The sequence below is a fragment of the Leptinotarsa decemlineata genome, unplaced genomic scaffold, assembly GCF_025532065.1.
Source record: "Leptinotarsa decemlineata unplaced genomic scaffold, Ldec_3_MD MMD2_tig00001393_RagTag_RagTag, whole genome shotgun sequence".
NCBI lineage: Eukaryota > Metazoa > Arthropoda > Insecta > Coleoptera > Chrysomelidae > Leptinotarsa > Leptinotarsa decemlineata.
Window position 1 is genome coordinate 5,662,369 of NW_027412562.1, and position 21,029 is coordinate 5,683,397.

Consider the following 21,029-nt stretch of genomic DNA (forward strand, 5'->3'; position numbering starts at 1 on the left):
TGTGTTAGTCCTGGTACCTAGAAACCAAACTAACATTTTTCAAGTGGAATAATTACAAAATGTCCGCGTAAGTGCAGAAACACAACGCCCAAGGAATAGAGTAGGACAGTGTTTTAGGTGTCAGAAGTTCGGACACACACAACGGAACTGTAAAGCAGTTCCCGCTTGCGTAAAGTGTGCCGGACGATACTTAACAAATTAGTGTAAAAGACAAAAAAACTCGCCCATGCGGTGTTTCAACTGTAAAGGCGAGCATCCAGCCAGTTTCTCCGGGTGCCCAGCACGCCCAGAAAACAAAAAAAACGGCCACAGACGTGCCAAACGACAGACGGCAGCCCACAAACCCGAGGACAGCCAGGCAAAATGTAGGCAGAGACGGAATCTCATATGCGAGAGCCGTGTCCGCAACGGAGAATAACCACAGCTCTCCCGAAGGTCTCCCAACGGCCCTAGGGCAGCTGCAGGAAATTATAACGAAATTCCCAGTCCTGCAAGCCATGCTTGCCGGAAAAAATTGAAAAGAGAAACTGAAGGAACCTATGTCTGCACGACAGAAAAAAGAAAAGTAGAAGAATGGAGACTTCTACAAACATAGCCACAAGCTACAAGAAGTCGGCAGAGACTCGTCTCTGTCGCCGAAACCTAAAAACCTAACAGACGTTAACCCAGCTAGAGTATAGAGACAGGGATTTAGTTATTCAGAACTCGACACAAACAAGATAACCACGGAGGAATCGGTCCGGTCATCACCCGAAGACGATTGTAGATACTAACAATCGAAACGGCATGACCTAACTTGGCTTGAAATCTCTTAATTTTTCATTTTTATTTTCATTTTCAAAGTCAATTTCATTATTTTTTGTTCAATTGTTTTATTTTTTACTTGTATTTTATTTCACTATTATTTCATTTCAGGTGTTTTTGCATAATATAATTGTCATTTTAAATTCTTCTTTTTTGGTTGTTTCAAGGATTTCAAATCATTTTATATATTAGACAATGAAAATCCGAACTAGTGAAGTTGTTTCTGACATGAGTAGTTAACTTGTTGTACTTGAATGAATTGTAAATAGTTTTGATCACTGTCACTAAAAGAACAATCTGTTCAAGCCAGTCTCAAATTACCTACATTGTAGGTTAACGTACTGACACCTATCAGAAAACAACTACTCCCCTGGCTGATACCACGAAGGGCGTTGGATTATATCCGGCAAGTGGCAGTGCAGAATTCATCACTGAAGTTATTTCTGCATATGCTGTTGGCGAAACAACTACCACAATGGATTTTCAATTATTGGAACAGACTTTGAGACCGGTTTCGGACTGTTTGGCCACTCGTCAGTCATCCACATGAAGTCGATGATTTCCGATAATCAAAAATCGAATTCCTTCAAAGTATTATTCCTCGAACTAGACCGAAGCGGACAACAAACAACAGGTTTGTCATCGCCCCTTCTGCCTGTGAACGAGGTAACCAACCGCATATTCGAAATTTGCCCAATTTCTCGTATAAGGAAGAAAACTTCGACTTTATGTTGATGATAGACACTACCTTGCACTAACGAGTGACCAAACAGCCCGAAACCGGTCTGCAAGTGTGTTCCAATAATTGAAATTCTATTGCGGCAGTTGTATCGCCAACAGAATATGCAGGAATAACTTCAGTGAAGAATCCGACACTGACACCTGTTGGATATAATCCAGCGCCCTTCGTGGTATAAGCCAGGGAAGTAGTTGTTTTGTGATAGGTGTCAGTCTAGTGTAGGTAATTTGAGACTGGCCTGAACGAATTGTTATTTTAGATAATTTGATTTACAGCCAGTCTTCAAGTTTATCCACTCAATTTGTGAAATTGTTTTTCATGTCCTTCGTTTCTTGTTCAATAAAAAAAAAACCACACTGAAAAAGAAAAAACCCATACAATCGGAAATAAATTACTATATTTTCACATTGAACAAAATACATATCCGTTTTTATATACACAACTATCAATAATTGTTACACAAATAAAAAAATAAATTAAAATAAAACGACCGATTAAAGCCGCTATTTTTTTAGTACTTATACCAATGTGATACATCACTAAAAACTATTTTCAGGTTCAAGTGATCAATATTCCCAAGAATATAATTTCGAACAATATTAAACTTAGAGATATTGAAGAGATTCGTTAGGCAAAATATCAAAGATTTAAAACGAAACAGTTAATCATCAAATTTCAGATTCATTCCCAATCAATCAATCTGAATACGTTTTGAAGAAACTCTTGTTGAATGTTCGATTCACGATTCGATGGTTAAATAGATGAAACAGTAGAAAAGAGCAAATATTAGGAAGATAACATATTTCTTATTGCAACTACATCTACAACGTTAAAATGCATAATACCTAAATCATATAATAACGAGTATTTTATTCGACTTCGATATATCTAGATACGAACAGCAAAGTTACTCTCATTCAAAAGAAAAGTCATTCGACTAATACAACACCAATTTTTCAACTATTTTCCAACACGGTAATCTACTCATCTTGCTGTATCACAGTGCAGTACGAACTCATCATCTTCATCTGTGCGTTAGATGTGTAAAAATAAAAACATCCAGCCTTCAGGAAATATGTCAATATAAGGGTCTACATGCGCTGTCTTCTGAAAGGGTCCTTGGAGTATGCTCCTCTTTCTGATTCTTCCCTCAGGTTGGCAAAGAAGCTGAATGACACGTACCACATGTAGCAATACACAACTGCAAAAAAATGATAGTCAGTTTCAGTGAAACAAAGAGAGAACTTCAAGTTCAATGTTCACATCCCATTTTCCTTCCCCTTCAAGCCATACACATTCAACCCAACAAAGAAGGAAAAAAGAGGGATTCATATCATCTAAAATTATTCATAGAGTTTGGTACACTGGTACTATAGGTGAGTGGTACTATGTGTGAGTGGTACTATAGGTTCGCGGACCCCTAAGGGTCCGCAAAAAGTTTCATAGGGATCCGCGAAAAATATTCTAATCTATTTTTCATCACTAGTACCAAGAACGCCTATTTCTGAAAATAAGAGTTTTGGTTTGTATTACGAAGCTTAATCCATGCCTATGAGCAAAGCAATATTGTTTTCGACGGGTGACCACCCCGCGGCTATGAGTCACGTGACTGTCACAGTTTGTTTTATTTTGTTATGATGTTAAACTTTTTGTAGTGGACACATTTCACGTGAGAAGGTGTTCATTCAGTGTCTGCATCATGGATCGTTGGTTGAAGACAGCGACTGTAAAACGTGCAATTGATGTACCCAAAAGATACAGTGATCATGAAAGTGAGGTTAGTTGTTTAACTTCAGCTAGTTTCGGTTGATTCACGTATTAAGTGCCGCAAATATTGTGAACAATATTTAAAATTAGGTTTCGTGCAAGCTAACAACGAAGAGTGAGTGTTATATTATGAAATTATTTCCAATGAAGCTATGAAACCAGCGAAATTATGGAAACAAAATACCAGATAGTATGTCTCTCATACCATGGAAATACGGTAAACCGGTGGTATGGGACTTCACTTGCGTTGACACGGTCGCGGCTTCCCATCTAGCCGAAAGTTCAAAGTCTGCTGGAACCGCAGAATTGTCTGGCGAAAAATTGAAACGAAAAAAATACCAAAATCTTGGTAACAAATATCTGTTCCATCCAGTAGCGGTTGAAACTTTTGATGTTTATGGCCCGGAGTCTCTTATTCGTTCATGAATTCGGAAGGAGAATAGGCCAAGCAACGAAAGATCACCGTTCTACCTCTTTTTTGATAGAAAGCATTAGTATTGCTATTCCACGTGGTAATGCTGGTTCGCTCCTTGGAACTATCCCTCCTTCACATAATTTTGATGAAATCATGCATTGTCCTCATTTCAGTACGGAACTAATATCTCTTCGAAACATGCCGAGATATGTGGATATTCATCAGTCTCCTGTCAAGGTTAATTCGCAAGTGACTGATTCACCTTCTTCTTTTTCGGTACAGTCAATGGACTCAGGTCATTCTTGCCCCTCAAATATGAGTTGCAGTCCTCGTGGTTCTGGTTCCTTTCCAGTGGAGTTTCATGAAGCAAGAGCCGAATCGATCTCTCTACGAAACCCTTCATCACTTGGAAGGATCGACTGCAGCTTGAGAAATGGTTCTTATGCAGATTATGTGAAACACGTTCTTTCTTACGAATCAGTAGAGAGTTGTCCTGAAAATCTTGAGGAGAAAATTGATTTAGGAAACAGCTGCTACATGAATAGCATTTCACAAGTGTTGTTCATGATGAAGAATTTCAAGAACGAGGTTTTAATGATGAACGAGAACGATAATGTTTTCTACTTATTCACCAAACTCAAACACCTGTTCATGCAGCTGCAGTTTCGTAAGAATGTAATCATCTTTCCCTCCAACCGACTTCCTGGAGTCTTTGAAGTCCACTAAATGACTCAATCTCTGATGGAAGCACCAAACTCTTACGAAGGTTCGAAATAGATGAACACTTCAATCTAAATTGGATGAACACTTCAATCTAGCAGAACACTATTATAATATTCATGCAATCATTGTTCACTGTGGTTCTGGAGATGAATCAGGTCATTTTGTTCTGGAATTGGCCGCGATGGTAGTGCGCCCGACTCACGATCGGAAGACCGTGGGTTCGATACCCGCCTCGACCAGATATTTTTCTCGAGAGAATTTATCTGGTTGAAGGGATGATTCTCCAACCGTGTTAGGAATCACACGTTAAAAGGTAAGACCTCGTTAGTCCTTAGCTCGCACAAGTTTCTCAACTTCTGAGAGTTGTCGTTCGTATAGGGGTTACAGCTGATTAACGGAAAAACATATTTTTGGAACAGACAGATTATTACGCCTTGGTCAAAGATGAAACGGACTGGTTAAACTTTGACGATAGTCGTGTTATTGGAACCTCTAGAGACAACCTATATTTTGTTTTATGAGAGAGAGGACATTGGCAGATCAAGATCTTCAGATGATGTGGTGCTGCAGAATTTTCCAGGTTTTTCTGCAGCTGAAAGAGCAATTGCGCCACTGGAATCAATGAAGTCGCCCCGGAGCGCAAATTAATTTTTGTTGTTGTTTTACAATTTCATGATTTGTATTTGGGAACTGTTATTACATCATTGTCACTACATAGAAACAAAGAAGATGAAAACCTCAATAGAGAAAATGACTTCAAGCAGCGCCGGTGAAAAAGCCACTATGGCATCATACGAAGTAGCATTACTCATAGCTAAATCTGGGAAGCCATATACAATTGCAGAAGAACTAATCTCACGAGCGGCAAAGAAAGTATGTAATATAATGATAGGAGAGGCAGCTACTGATGAAGTAAGTGAAATTCCTTTTCCAAACGATTCTACAAAACGTCGAATCGATGACATGACTCAAAATATTGAAGAGCAGTTAATTCGTGAATCGAAATCTACACAAATGTTCGCTTTGCAGCTTGTAAGACGTATCAGCCTTTGTTAGCTTTGTATGAAAATGATAATTGCCTTTCAAAAGAGCTTTTGTTTTGCAAAGAGATTCTTCAAAACAATGCCCATGATATTTTTGGAGCATTGAACAATTTTATTTCATCAAATAACTTGAACTAGCAGCGTTGTCTTGGTTTGAGTACCCATGGAGCGGAAGCCATGGCTGGCAAGAAGACATGCCTCATTACTCCTGTCAGGTATGTCGCTCCCAAAGTGAAATTATCTCACCGCTCTATTCATAGGTAGGCATTGGCTGGAAAACAAATGCCAGAAGACCTTAAAACGAAATTAAGTGAAGTTGTGAAAATTGTCAATTATATTAAAGCCCGACCATTGAACTCTCGCATTTTTACTCAGCTTCGTGAAGAAATTGGAAGTGAGTATGTACAACTCTTACTGAGAAATGCTGGCTTCCTTGAGGCAGTGACGTTATACGTTTTTTTGAAGTGCGTGATGGTATAAGAATATTTTTTGAAAGAAAAACATGAAAACTGTCCTCTTAAAGACAAGTTGTGTAATTTTACGTGGTTCAGTAAGGTTGCATATCTGACAGATATCTTTCAGTAGTTGAACTACTCGAATACGAAACTTCAAGAGTCTGATACCGACTTATTCCGTGTAGGAGAAAAAAGTAGAAGCATGATAGAAAAACTACAGCTTTGGTCTGATCGAATTCTCAAGAACAAATACAACTCTTCTACAACGTTTTTTTGTTAAGGACAAAACACAAGCACTACAGGAAAATCTCAAGAAGAGAAGTATTGGTGCCCTTATTGACTAATACTGAGCAAGATGAATTGATGATGTACCAGGACTTGCCAGAAAAACTCTCGAAGATATTTTTTAGTTTTGTACCACATACAAACTAAATACTGAAATGCAAATTGTTCGCGAAGTAAATTTGCTTTCTCTATCGTTAATACTATTGGACCATTAGATTGCTGTGGTAGCATTGAAGACAATAGTAAAATGTTGACCAACAGCTTCCATTGTTAACCAGCAAAAATTAGAACCGAAGAGACTGGCCAGCAGCTCATCTCCAGTTCTCTGAATTTAAAGTTCTTTATTTCGGTTCCTTATTCCCTTGCATATGTGAGCAATATCTAATCATCTATTCATGGTGAAAAAACCTCAAATCAAGGAGAAGAGATAAGTCAATCAGACTGTTGAGAAAACTAACATGGAACAAGGGAACCTACCAGATTACTTTCTGCCAAAGATTACTTTCATTCCTCAACTTAGCACTGAAGTGCTATTTGTTTTCTATCCTCTACTTCTATGGCAGTGTACCAGTGGTTTCATTAGTGAAACCTACTAACAACTGGATTGAAAGTTACTTATCAGTAGTCATGGTGAACAATTTGCAGAGTGAACAAAAATTTCCGATGCCAGTAGTACCGAGAGTTTTTTCTTGACTATGCAATGGTAACTTTATATTGGACCTTGACCATAATCTTGTGGATCAGTAGAAGGTATCATTTTGATTGACTCTGTAGTTGTTACTTTGAGGTAATTTGAAGGTCAAAGATTGGATTGGAAGAATTTTGAAATGGAAACCCATATTTTTCCATAGTGAGTAGAAAGAGTGTATGACCTTGAATAACCTCTTAAATATGTTCGAAAATCAAGCAATTAAAATAAAATGATGAAGAATCACATGCTACAAGATATCTACATTTTGTTTTTGACTGCCCCACAGTGGTAAATTATTTGACTTTTATCTGGTATTATAGTTTTCTTTCAACGCTTTACGTTTTTGAGTAATTGAGTCGTACCATCGTACTTCAAACTTACCAAACGATATCAGTCCCAAAACCATCCACAAAGTTCCGTTAAGAGTATCCCCGTCAATGTAAAAGTGTATGCTAGTCATTAGAACTGATACTAATAAACCAATAGAAAGCATTCCTCCAAGAACAATCCAAGGAATCATCAAATACCAGTTTCTCTAAAAAAAAATACAAAATGAATATTATTTTTCATCAGGAATGATTCTCATATGTCTATTTTTCGTAATTTTATGTTTCAAAAATTAGTGAGAGTTGAATATGATAATAATCTCATGTTCATGATAGAAACAATGTAAGATACACATTAAAAGAACATACCAAGAATGATACAACAAATAAAAAAACAAATGAAAATATGTTAAACTAGAAAATTGTCAAGCAATTTCAAAACATATACTTTAAGTTTTGTTTTAAATTTTGTACTATTGAATTTTTTGATAGTGTTTGGTATTTTATTCTATAAAATAATTCTCACATATTTTTCATAATTTTATGAGTACTGTGTTTCAAAAATCAGTGAGAGTTGAATATAATAATGATGATAAATTTAAATATTCCAATAACAATTACATGTTTATGGTGGGGACAATGTAAAAGATCATACTAAGAATGATACAACAAATAAAAAAACGAATACAAATATGTTGAACTAGAAAATTGTCAAGCAATTTCAAAACATATATTTTCAGAAGTGTTTTGAATTTTGTACTATTCAATTTTTTTATATTGTTAGGAATTTCATTACATAAAATAATTCCCATCATGAAAAATACATTTTTGAGTAAATTTGTGATGTGAAACTATATTTTGTATTTGCCGTGTATAAATGATCATGAATTGAATTGATTTCGTCGAAACATGATACTGAATGTTTTTTATTATTCTTTACATTATAAATGAACATGCACATTTTGAAATGGTATGTTCCCCTAATATCTGATAAATTTCTAGGTTTATACAGGTTACTGGTCCATTTTCTCTGATTCAGCTTATATATCAACATTTTATAATTCTATTTTGTAACCGTTGTGAAGGATTCAAATGAGAGGAATTAGCTGTTGCCCGAACTGATGTTAGGTATTGGAGATTCGAATGAATTGAAAAAACATTTATTGTTTTCAAATATTGTAAAGGTGAATAATAATATTTTTATTTTATCGAATATACCTACAAAAGGTGCAATTTTCTTTTTGAGTCAACTGATAAGTGGATTCCACGATAAATTCCGATCTACATATGAACCTAAAATGTTTACTCATTCCTTAAATTCTTTCAAATTGTTAATGAAATTGGGAAAAAACGTTTTGTAATCTGAATTTATTCTGGTTATAAATGTTCAGCAAGTACTATCAAAATTCAACCAAAGAGATAGTTTTAAGTCTTCTCAAATTGATATTGGTATTTTTAGAAAGGTAAATGAGAGTTATATCATATCATCAGCAAAAATACTGATGAGACCACATAAATTCAGTTCTGTAATAGAATTGATGTAAATTAGGAATAGAGTCGGACCTAAAGCAAAACCTTGAGGAACTCCACCCTTGATGGTTTGCAATGAACGCTTTTTTTCCTGCAAATGAGTATAATGCTTTCTGTTGATGAGATAATTTTGAAACTTTGTGAATACTATTCCTTTAATGCCAATTATGTTTAAGTTTTGCGGAAGAAAATAATGATTTACTGTATGAATTCCTTCTGCAAATCAATTTACGACATACCACAAACATTATTTGAATCTAAATGAAGTTGAATTTTGGAAACTATATTCAATACAGCTGACTCTGTGTCGTTTGACCTGCAAAAACCATATTGTCCACTATAAAAAAATCAATAGTCTTCAAATATTCTATAATAATCTATTATAAAGTCATCAATTTTTCTAATAACCGATAATACAATTTTTGATTGCGATCTCCATTTTTGAATAAAGGAAAATTTTTTTGCTATTCTGCACAATTGAGGAAAAATACCTGTTTCAGAAGAATAATAATAATTATTACAAATGGTTATTGCTGGAGTTTTTTCCCAACACCAAATCGTTATTTTTAACACCTCGACACGTCTTTCGATCTTCTTGAAGATGATCACGTGGTGAACGAAACACGTGTCGAGGTGTTAAAAATAACGATTTGTTGTTGGGAAAAACTCCGGTAATATTCATTACTACACCAAAGGTTCCAAACAGCACATCATAAATTATAAATGCTCTTTATTATACGTGACGGAGTTTAGCAAAGCGCTATTCTTCCACTCAACCACGCAAACATTGCAAAAAATGGATAGCAATTTCAGGACAATAGTAAAAATGAAATACACATATTTATGTTTGGAAATTATGGGAAATAACTTCTTGAACCCGTGAAAAACATTTGTTTCCATCTACTGTTTCGAATATTACTTACCCTGAAGACCCCGATCAACATCACTGTGGATAGAATTATGGTCATTATCATATTCAGGATGATTATGACTTGAACTGAAATAAAAACAAACTTACGTGAGAAAAAACAGAATACACAAAATAACTCAAGTTTTTAAACAATTTCCAGTGCTTTCTTTCTGTAAGGTAGAACTGAGAACTCAGCACATATATGAACAATTATTCTCTTTGTATCATTTATCGCCCACAAGTACATTTAGCATACTTGGGAGATGAAAATATTTCAAGATTTATCTGATATAGAACATCCAAACGTTAAAATCTTTTACTCTTGACCAACATTTGAAGGACTGAAAATCTACTTCATAGTTAGTTAGATTTCAGGAAATTCATTTGTTGACAAGAGTTGCTTTAAAAAGGGGCAATAAACTTGCTAGTACAAGAACAAGTAAAAGATGTTTCAGCCAGAAAATTCTTCGAATTATATTCTGGGACTTCAATTTTCAAGAACTGAATCAATACAAACAAGAAATTTAAGAAACCATTTCATACGTACCTATCCATTTTGGTAGCCAATCAAATACCAAGGTTATGAGTTCAACTCTTACTGCCAAAACTACTATAATTCCAATGATTGAAAGTATCTGAAAATGATGTTCGTTTGTTAAATACATATAATAATGTTATTATATTATTGAATACTTCTTCAAGTGGGGTGGAAAAAGCACAAAACAGGTGACATACGCCCAGGTGTATTCTACCCCACTCTGGAAGAAGAAAGATTATTATTGTATAAAGATGTATACATTGTATCCTATTGTATATAAATATACATTATTTTAGACTGTATCAGGATAAATCATACGAATTTACATTTAATTTAACTTAATTTAATTCCGTTTTGTATACATCGTACGATTCCAATGTATTTTTTCTGAACCTCCTTATTAATATAGTTTGAGAAATGGGTGGTCTTACTTACTATTGCTGATATGCCAGATACAATAGTTCCAGTTCGAAGAGATCCACAAGCGCAGCAGCTTTCCAGAAGATATTTGGCCATTATTTATATATCCTGAAACGAAAGATTATTCAAAAAACACTTCATTGTGAGATTTACACTGAACAGTTTTACAAACAGGCAACATGTGTTTCGCCATACAATGGCTTCTTCGGGCGTGTCTTTACTCTTTTATCAATAAAAATCATCTTGGTATAACAATTATCATGAATGAAGAAAATAGAATGAAAACTTTGAATGTTATTTACCAATGTATACATACATTGAAAGTATAAGTTTGAAAATGTCCTTGTAGGACGAAACTTCAGTAACGTTAGTTACAAATAAAAGTGGTGAAAAACATAGAAAGTTAAAATTCTATTTTCTTTATTATGATTTCCTACCACGTAGTAACGGCTACATCCATCATTTTATTATTATGAATGATTGTGTGAGTTCTCAAATGAGAAAAACAACTCTCGATTTGATTTTGTGAAAGTTTTTAGGTTTTTTTTTGTTTTTTGTACTACTCCTGGAAAATGAATTTTTTATCATTTCCATATGTATTTTTAATGCTAATATAACGGAGAAATCAATTAATCAGAAAAAAAAGTATCAATAGATGCACACCATTCATTCATCGTTAATATTCCATCACAAATTACCTGAAATGAATATAATTATTTTTCACTATGCTTATAGACATTTTAAAAAGTCCGCAACTTTTGTCGATTGATTCGATGTGAGGTAATATGATTGATAAAACTTCCAATTCATAGCCTCAGCATAAAAAAAATTAATGAAATGAAAAAATTCAATTGAAAAATTACAAAATACTGGTGAATAGTGAATATGAGATTCACCTTCAATCAGTCCTTTACAAATTTTGCTGTCTAAAAAAATTTTTACTAGACAGAGAACTGAAATGTCTGTATTTTGCCCTTGTTGAAAGCTACTTGAGATACAGCATAATTACCTGGGGTTCAGCCGCAAGAATACATATTACTCCTTTAGAGATACTACAAAGAAGGTTCCTCAAACTGATAATGTCAAAAAACTCAAGGTATCCGTCACATCTCTTATATGTAGAATGTCAAATAATGGATATTAGGTAATTACACTTCTTCTGTAACAACGTAAAGTACCAATTCTGTGGTAACAGAGCAAGCTCTAAAAGCCACCAATATAATACATGACATACCCCACAATCGTAAAAAAACAATTTCACAAAGAGCATACTCTTTTTCCATAACTAAATTATATAATTCATATTACCGAAGAATATAAAAAAACATCAAAACCACTGTTCAAAAAAAAACTAGAGTAGTTCGTTTTTTAGACAGACAAACATATTGTAAAAAATTTGATGGAAAAACTACCAGTAAATAATAAACATTATATTCCTTTCCGCATCATCCCAAAACTGTGTTCCCCATATATAAACAGAAATGCGGTTATATATTTATTTATTTTCTATGTACTCCTTATCATTGAATATAATTCATTATACTGTATTGCCCCCCATTTTTTTTTGTTTTTACCATTCTGTTTTGTGTCTCATTTATTACCTCAAGGTCTGCAATATATTAACAAACATTATCATTGAATTGTGTATTCTTTATGATATTTGATTAATTTTATTTAGATACATACGCATTCTTGAATTGTTACGATGTCTTTTATATAGATAATAAATAATGTTAGATAAAAAAAGAACTCTGAGGAATATCATTGATAAAACCAAAAGTGTGATAGGCTATTTTGTTATAGAAGATACTTTGTATGAAGAAAAACTAATCTTTTGAGAGCAAATCCGTTCTTCAATGTTTTTACCAAACTTGGCTACTACGAGTACATTTTCCATGGAAATATTTGGAAATTAGGCACATCTTACCCGCAGCCTTACATCACTATGAGCTGAGTTACTATTCTAATCGAAAATGTCTCCACCGTAGACTAGGAAAGAAGTTACATCCAGATCTTCTATAATTAGAATAACCATTTTGACCGGGTGATCAAGTTTGAGAAGTTCCAAGAGTTAGTAATAAGCTAACCTGCTGAATTTTTGGCATTGCTTTGTACTACCTTGACGATTGATCAGTTTACTCGAGTAACTGACAGATCAAAACCCTGTATAAAGAAGAAAAAATGAAGAATGATATGGGTTTCACCTGAGAAGTAATGAACTCCTGTCTCTCTGACGATATGGAACAAATAATCCACTTAGATTTCTATATCTACCGATAAGTGTAATTTCATTCGTTAAATAATGTTATCTAAAAGTGAGTTATAAAAACTTCATAACCAAAATTGAACAGTGTCTAGCATGGAGTCTATGACGAAAACGGCGTTAACTTCTTGCTGTTTTCGACTCTTCTTTTCCCATAATAAAAGTATATACAAAATGAATTTTTGAACCAAGGAAGCTGAATAAATCCTCTATTGTTATCAATATTTTTAGTACAATTTTGAAATGATCATCTTCGAAAAAAAAATAATAAGAAATTTGCAATTTGTGATCCGTAAACCACAAGACAACAGACACAAGTCATAAACTTCGTACTCTTAAAGCACTAAAATCCTTCATTTCCAAAATCAGCAGATCAATAATGTAAATTTACAAGTCACCATTTCGGCCTAGTCATTCGAAGTTTTCCCCACATAAACATTAATTTGTAATCTTGCGTACGCATTTTGTTGATACATCTACCAATGAAAACCATCCCAGTCATCTATCTCCTTAATCGTACTCAAGAAATGTCTCTCAGTCAGAGAATAATTCAAAAAGCGGTACTACCATAAACGTCAATGACGAAGAATTCTGAAAAACAAGTGCAATGAGCTGCTAGCCTTGTGACATCACCGCTTTGTTCCAAGCTATATGGAAACTGAATTAGGGTATATCAATATTATTCACCGGGTGCTACAGTAAAGGAAGTTCAATATTTGCGGCTTTGGGGCAAACTATAATATTGTTTTTATTCATTATTCATTGATAAATTGAATATTTTTTGGCGGTTTCTTCACATTTTACCTTAATTAGTACAAACCGCTTCACAGCAGAATCTAACATAAACACTCCTTGAGTATACAATGACTTTATTTCACATTGAATTGCAATTGATGAATAGAGAGCATTTTGTTCATAGAAATATCGTGATTGTTTTTTTCAATAGAGTAAAAATTGAAAGAAGACAATTTTATGAGGAATTTGAAAATTATTTGAAAAACGAAAATATCATATGGTTTTTCGATTTTTTCAATTGTAGTTGAAATATGGGCTACAACCAAAAACTATTGGATTGTTTCAAAAATTTTGGCCGTTTCAATGTCGTGTGTTTTTGTAGCTCCATATCTCAATAGATATTTATTCTACTGTGTCGTGGTATATATTGATCGATAGAGAATTTTATACTCTAGACCAGGGGTCTCCAAACTACGGCCCGCGGGCCAAATCCGGCCCGCCAGTGTCATCAATCCGGCCCGCGACAGCCAATGATTTACTGTCATCAATCTGGCTCGCGACAGCCAATGATTACCTAATTGTTGTTACTATTGCTGTGATAAGTTGAAGAAGAAAACACAGAATGATAATTACTCGGTTTTATTTACTTGCAAGGTAAAACTTAACGAGAATAATGATGACAAAGAAAACTTAACTTAAGTATCTAAGTTTAAGCATATTAATAACTAACAAATAATTGAAATGAATCACAGTAAAACAAAAACACTAATGAGATTCATGTAATTGTGATTTTCCACCGACAATACTTTGTAGTTGTGATCAATTTTACTTGTACCAATTATCAAAAGAGATTTAAGATGCTCATCGGTTAATTGAGATCTGTAAACATTTTTTGTGTACTTCATCTTGGAAAACGTTTTCTCACACAAGTAAGTAGTACCAAAAACAGAAAACAACCCACGAGCAAATTTATGCAAATTATCAAATTGTTCCAGTGGAAGACACAATAATTTCCATTTGGACTTCCGGAGCCAGGGTTTCAATGTCAGAATCAAAAGGATTTCGAAAAAGCTTAATTTCATTCGCAATTACATCAAAATCTGAAAAACGAGTATCAAAATTTATCTTCAAAGCACTCAAAGTTTCGATTGCAAAATTGACGGGAAATTCAGTCTCTGTAGTGTGGCTGAATATTTCACATGTTTCCAAATGTGTGAAACAATTTTTACGTAATTGCGATTGAAATAGTATTATTTTCTGCCTGAAGGATTTGATATTGGTGTATAAATCAAGGAGAAGCTGATTTTCTCCTTGCAATCTCAAATTCAGTTCGTTCATATGATTTGTCAAATCGACATAGAAGGCTAACTTCCACATCCATTCAATATTTTCTAAATCGGCAAAAGGGCGCTGCTTCTCATTTAAAAAAATTTCGATCTCTGCTCGAAGTTCAAAAAAGCGCTTAAGGACTATTCCGCAACTAAGCCAGCGTTCGGCAGTTTGATATGGTAAATCATTTTCTCCAATCTGTTGAATAAACTCGCGGAATTGTCGGTGATTCAGCCCAGTGGATCTGATGAAGTTAACAACTGATATGACTGGTTTTAGAACTTCAGACATATCCAAACATTTTCCGCACGAGGACTGTTGATGAAGACTAATGATTTTGAACCACCATCATTTTCTACAGCCTTTGACACAAGTGCAACCACTCCTTTATTTTTACTATACATATTTTTGCCTCCATCAGTTGTTATAGATTTCAAACTATAACTCGCAGTTGCGCCGCTAGCCTTTTTATATGCAATTATTACTGGCATCTCGAGGTGATCGGAATACACTAGCTAGAACCAGAACTTTCTCGAACCAACGCGGTAATTCCAAATATTTAATTACGCCTAATGCCACCTAGCGGGTAGCTGAAAAAGATAGTACGTAGTACCACTACTCGCCACTAGATGTCGTTAAGTGTCGCAATACACAATAATAATTGAAATGCAAAAAAAGCGTAAATTTGCTTAGGTCACGCACTTTGCGACTATCCTAGTCTACAAATATAGTTAAGGGCAGAAATTGGCCCTTGGAACAAACTGAAAAAATCATTATGGCCCGAAGGCTTCAAAGTTTGGAGACCCCTGCTCTAGACATTGAACTGCATCTGGAGTTTAGTGTTCGACGTTTCGGCTCCGATTTTAGAGCAATTTTCAAGAAGTTGATGTGACTTGACGCCGGGACCTAAATCTGCCTACTCCCCGGGTCTCGTCACGAGTTCTCACTGAGGTCTCAATCTGCCTACTCTTCTACATTAGTTCAATCTGAGGACCATGCAAAAAAACCGACCTTCGTCGACTTCATCGAATCCCGAGCACGAAATTTTCATGCTGATGGGATTTATCGACTTGTGTTACGTTGGTAAAAGTGCAATTATACAAATGGTGCTCATTCTGATTGAATTTAATGTGTATTAACTGACATATTACAGATTATAGTAGATTCATAAAAACTGACAAAACTTCTGAAACAACCTAATATTATATCGATAGTATTATGAATAAAAAAGAATTACTAAGTGGTTTTGAAAGAACGCAATATTCCCAACAAAATGTATTTGAATTAAGCTAACCAAAGACTAGTGTTCCTATAGTATCTGCTTCAAAGCATAATTTTTAAAACAATAGGATTACACACATTTTGATCGATGACGCTTTCCAGATAACAAAAACTATAATACAAGCAAATTTCAGGAATAATGCTAAGAATTTGCCAAATTTGGATGCGAATAGTGTAATAGTTCTTGAAAACGCTTCCTATCATTCGCGACAGCTCATCAAAGTACCGAATAAAAATTAGAGGAATGATGAAATACACAGTTTTTTTATGGATAACAATTTGTATTTTGAAGAACCAAAAACCAACTACTTGAAGTTTTACAGACAAAAACATTTGAAAAAGTATATGCCTTTGAGGGTATTGCTGAAAAGTATGGACACACCATACTAAGACTCCCCCCTATTTTTGTGTTTTCAGTCCCATCGAGTTGATTTAGGGAAAATTGAAACAAAGCATCAGGCGTAAAAATAATTTTCCAAAATTTTGTAAAAAGGTAATACAGCTAATTAAAGAGAAAATATCTAATATTACCGAAGGAGTATTAAAAAAGTAATTTTAGTTGAAAAAGACTATATGGAGATTGACACTTCCATATTAATGGTAGAAATAAATTCTTTATTGATTCAAATGACGACAGAGATAGTAAAATACAGAATATGGAAGAGGGATTTTCAGAAGCTCTCGAAGAAAGTTAGTGAAGTAGTTTTGAAGCCATCGATTGTATATATATTTTAGGATCACTAATTTTTCAAAGTTGTCGTCGTTCAGAGCATTTCCCACAAGCATAAGTGAACAAGCGTTCCACAGGCAATTTGACGATTATAGATAATCGATAATCGACAGATTATGGCTAATCGACAGTTTGAACTGAAAGTATACCCCAGTCAATTCAGAAACCTTTTGTGAAAAAACGAATATAGCAAGTTTTCATTAGCCACATAATGGTATTGGTTCAAGGTCTGAATAAGTCATTATGCATTTTCTCATAAAGGCAATAGTTCTCGAAATGATAGAAAATCAAGCAAATGACAAAATATATTCCTAAATAGCGATATCGTACTATTCACACCGTTGGTACTCGTTATGGATAATACTGTATTGTTCATTCTCTGATGATGCCACTTTGGGTGTTGGAACGAGGCACATAGTTTTGGTGTAAAGTAAATTTCTTTAAAAACATACCAGAATATAAAATGTCCAGCGTCCATAATGTACAGGTTTGTTAACTTTTACTGAGCATTTTGACAGGAATATTTGGGGGCTTTTTTCAACAAATATTGAACTCTACTGAAAACTCTTGCAACGCCAGAACAGAACCATGGCCACTCCTCTTACAACTCAATCTTACAACTAACTTTTAACTTCGATATGAATCGTAGTGAAGCATCAACATTGTTGATGATGGTTATAAAATGAAGGTAATGTAGTGGTTGTCATTACTAGACTTCTCTGATTTATGGAACTGAATGTATCTTCCTTGTGTCGAGTTATCATAGTCCTTTCAGCTTGACTAACATAATTTTTATCACGATTCTAGCAGCTTTCGTGAATCCCACAATTAACCCTTTCGGTATTCGTGTTAATGTCTGCAATGGTAACTAAGCAGTAAAGAACACAATAATAATTCGAAAGGGGTATATTTTTGTAAAAGAAAGGTCTTAGTTTTCCTACATATTTTTTGTATAAAGATAAAGAAGTACAGTGCCAAAACCTTTCTTTCTCGACAATAATTAACTTGTATGATTTTTGTAGAGGAGTTAATGTTTCTCCCTGTATTTTAGGCATCAAATTACCTTCTATAAGATGAAAAATAAACAGAATTGAATCAATAGTTTGCTTTTCATTACATTACAACAGATTCTCTATTGATCGCAGATTGTGTACACCAAAACTACAATTAGAAGAACTTCAGGGTTCCTTACTCAAGATTCGATTTCGATTTCTATCTTCCTCAAAGTTAACCAAACATTCCAATATTTTTTTTTCTTTCACACATCTCTGGTCGTGTTGCAAACCTCATCATGTCATACAAGCAGCTCATTAAATTGATCAATTTCCGTGTAGCGATCAAGAGTAATTCGCTATAAATTACGAGTCAATTTCGCTAAGTAAGCCACATCTTCATTATTCGATTGAGGAGCGGCACCTTCAAGTTAATTTCCTTTTCAGCGGAACATCAACGTCACAGGACTGCAATAATGGTTATCAAAGGTCGCCATTCGAAAAGCCGACAGGCGATGTGTATTCAGGTCAAGTTCAGCTGTGCTGACATTTGCAGTGATATTAAGTTTTTTTTGATGTGATATGATGGTCACAGGTTTAAATGTTATCAAGCTATTCGATTAGGATTTCGAAAATAAGTGGGGTGCTGGTTAAATGCTGAAATCAAATGCCAAGTTGGTGGGTCATTTCATTCAGAATTATTTCCAAGTTCTTAAAAATTCTGGGCTTATGATAACACAGAGAAATGTAACTCAAAACATTAGCTATTTTTTCGAAATGACACAAGGGTGAAAGTAACTTGAGATCATTTCATATGAATCATGAAAACAGTCTCTAATTTCAAAATTGAAGCAAAAGTAACTATCTGATGTTTTTTGAATACAGATTTACATGAGTCCATCCATTTTACTTCACATTAACTTCGAAAATATATGCCTTACATCAAATTTGAATTTATAAAGGCATTATAATTAGATTTACCGTTAGCAAATCCCAGTTCATTTGAAATTTTTCATCAAGATGTCTAGATGTTATTCAAAATTCAGATTGGTCCAAGTATTTCGCCTATGTTCTAGTTTTCAATTATTCGATGTAGGTATCTCTGTATCTGTGGAGGAGACAGGTTACTCGGAAACATACCCTTTATATCGGCAGATGTAGGCCAAGACTCGTCGAACACAGACTCTCTTATTGACGATAACTCCCGGACACTCGCATAAAAAATGCCTGACAGTTTTATCTTCCTGTTCATACATCCTGCATAGAGGGGTGTCCACTAGCCCTATATTATGGAGGTGTTTCCTCAGTTGACACTGGCATGTCAGAAATCCTACTGTTAAGCGTAGGTTTTTCCTGGTCATCGCCAGATATTTCTTCGGCGCCAGCTTCTCAGGGTCACCCAGGGTGATCCTGGCAAGACCGCATTCTTCGATTCCATCCCATCTCTTTAGGGATTGAGCATGGGTGTGATGTGATTTTATCTTTATGGTGCCATAATAATGTGGTATCGTCAGCAAACAATATAGAATTTCCTCAAATAGGTGGTAGAGTCAGATCATTAACGTACAGAAGAAATCAAATCGGACCTAATAAGGAGCCCTGCGGCACACCATAGATGATATCTGAATGTATCGATAATCTCACGAATCGTCTTCTATCAGATATATACGATTTGAACCAGTTGAGGGTAGTTTCTTCGAATCCGTAGAATTGAAGTAATAGCAGCTTCATCTCGTGGTTTTCACATAATCAAATTCGTCACAAAGTTTATCGTTAAAGAAATTGGTCTTTGCCCGATTTTCTCTGATCACATAAAAAGGGAAAACTTTCCTTCTCGTGAAAAGTATTTTTCAGCCCTGGTGACAAGTAACGAATTACTGAATACCATAAAAAATGCTGCTAGTTCGGAATTTAACAATGTCAGTAGCTCATATAATTGAAGAGACACAGGAGTTCATTCTGGAAACATTGACCAATTGGATAAAAGGTGATCCATCCATGGTTGAGAATTTTAGACCAATATTCATTATAAGCATGAGTATTGAAAAGTTGATCAAAAGAGAGTTGTTGAACTATTTCAAATACAATAACTAATATTTCCATGAATACCAGTTTAGCTTTCGCGAAAAAAAATCTTCTGTTGATGCTGCCATGGATGTTGTTGAATCCATGAGTGAGGGTCTGGAGAATTAAAATAATAGAAGTTACACTTTGAAAGGTAAGACTTCGTTAGTTCTTAGCTCGCACAAGTATCGACTTTTAATAGTTGTCATTCGTAAGGGGGCGAAGCTTGTTAACGGAAAAACAGATTTTGTTAAACAGATTTGACTGTGTTCTCCATGAAATTCTAATGGAGAAACTGTGGTTATGTGGTATAAGAGAAACTGTCTATAATCGTATTAAATCATACTTGCTGGATCATCTGCATATGGTTTTCATAGCATTAAGCTGTCGAAACCAAACCCAGACCATGTAAACGTTCTACAAGGGTCAGTCTTGGGGCCAGGTTTGTTTTTGAAATACATCAACGATCTTCACAACGACCTTCAACTATGTCATACCGTTCTATTTACTGATTACACGTAATCAATATATTTGAGTGATAATCACTCCAATCTCAAAGAAAAATTATCAAAACACGCTAATCACTGGTTCACAGTTAACCAAATGGCAATGAATGCAAGCAAATTTCAAGATATACTTGTATACTTTGCCTTTGATAAAAGGCTAGACTGATATTATCACATATCATACCAGAAAATGAAGTTTTATTTACTTTATATTCATGAGAAAAAAATATTTCGAAATAAAATCCCTCCAAACTAACCCACACAGTAGGTTCTGGTAAATGCCTGCCTGCCCCGGCTAATATCACGCCAAACCTTGAATTATGTCTGACAGACATCTATGCAAGTTACCTAACAGAGGTTAGTCTTGCTGATATTTCTCGTTCATCCAGTAGCAGGATCATGCTGAAATCAATTGAGTAGGTCACCTACAGACCGGTTTCGAGGTATAACCTTTAATCAGTGCAGGAATGATCCGATCCAAAC

The 21,029-nt window shown here is 34.7% G+C and overlaps 1 protein-coding gene across 2 annotated transcripts in view; it reads right to left on the minus strand.

Moving 5' to 3' along the window:
- Positions 1-1,923: 1,923 nt before the first annotated feature.
- The window catches only part of LOC111513706 (uncharacterized), a 50,958-nt gene continuing 31,852 nt past the window's right edge, over positions 1,924-21,029 (minus strand). Inside the window, exons 1-6 of one of the 2 annotated variants that reach the window (XM_074175884.1) lie at positions 11,656-11,800; positions 10,662-10,754; positions 10,236-10,323; positions 9,702-9,775; positions 7,304-7,457; positions 1,924-2,744 (exon numbers count right to left, since the gene is read on the minus strand). In XM_074175884.1, the coding sequence (XP_074031985.1) occupies positions 2,635-2,744; positions 7,304-7,457; positions 9,702-9,775; positions 10,236-10,323; positions 10,662-10,742 (507 nt within the window). In that variant the 5' untranslated portion in view covers positions 10,743-10,754; positions 11,656-11,800 and the 3' untranslated portion in view covers positions 1,924-2,634. Of the gene's footprint in view, positions 2,745-7,303; positions 7,458-9,701; positions 9,776-10,235; positions 10,324-10,661; positions 10,755-11,655; positions 11,801-21,029 lie in introns of those variants that run through there. The other variant, XM_074175883.1, reaches the window with a different exon arrangement.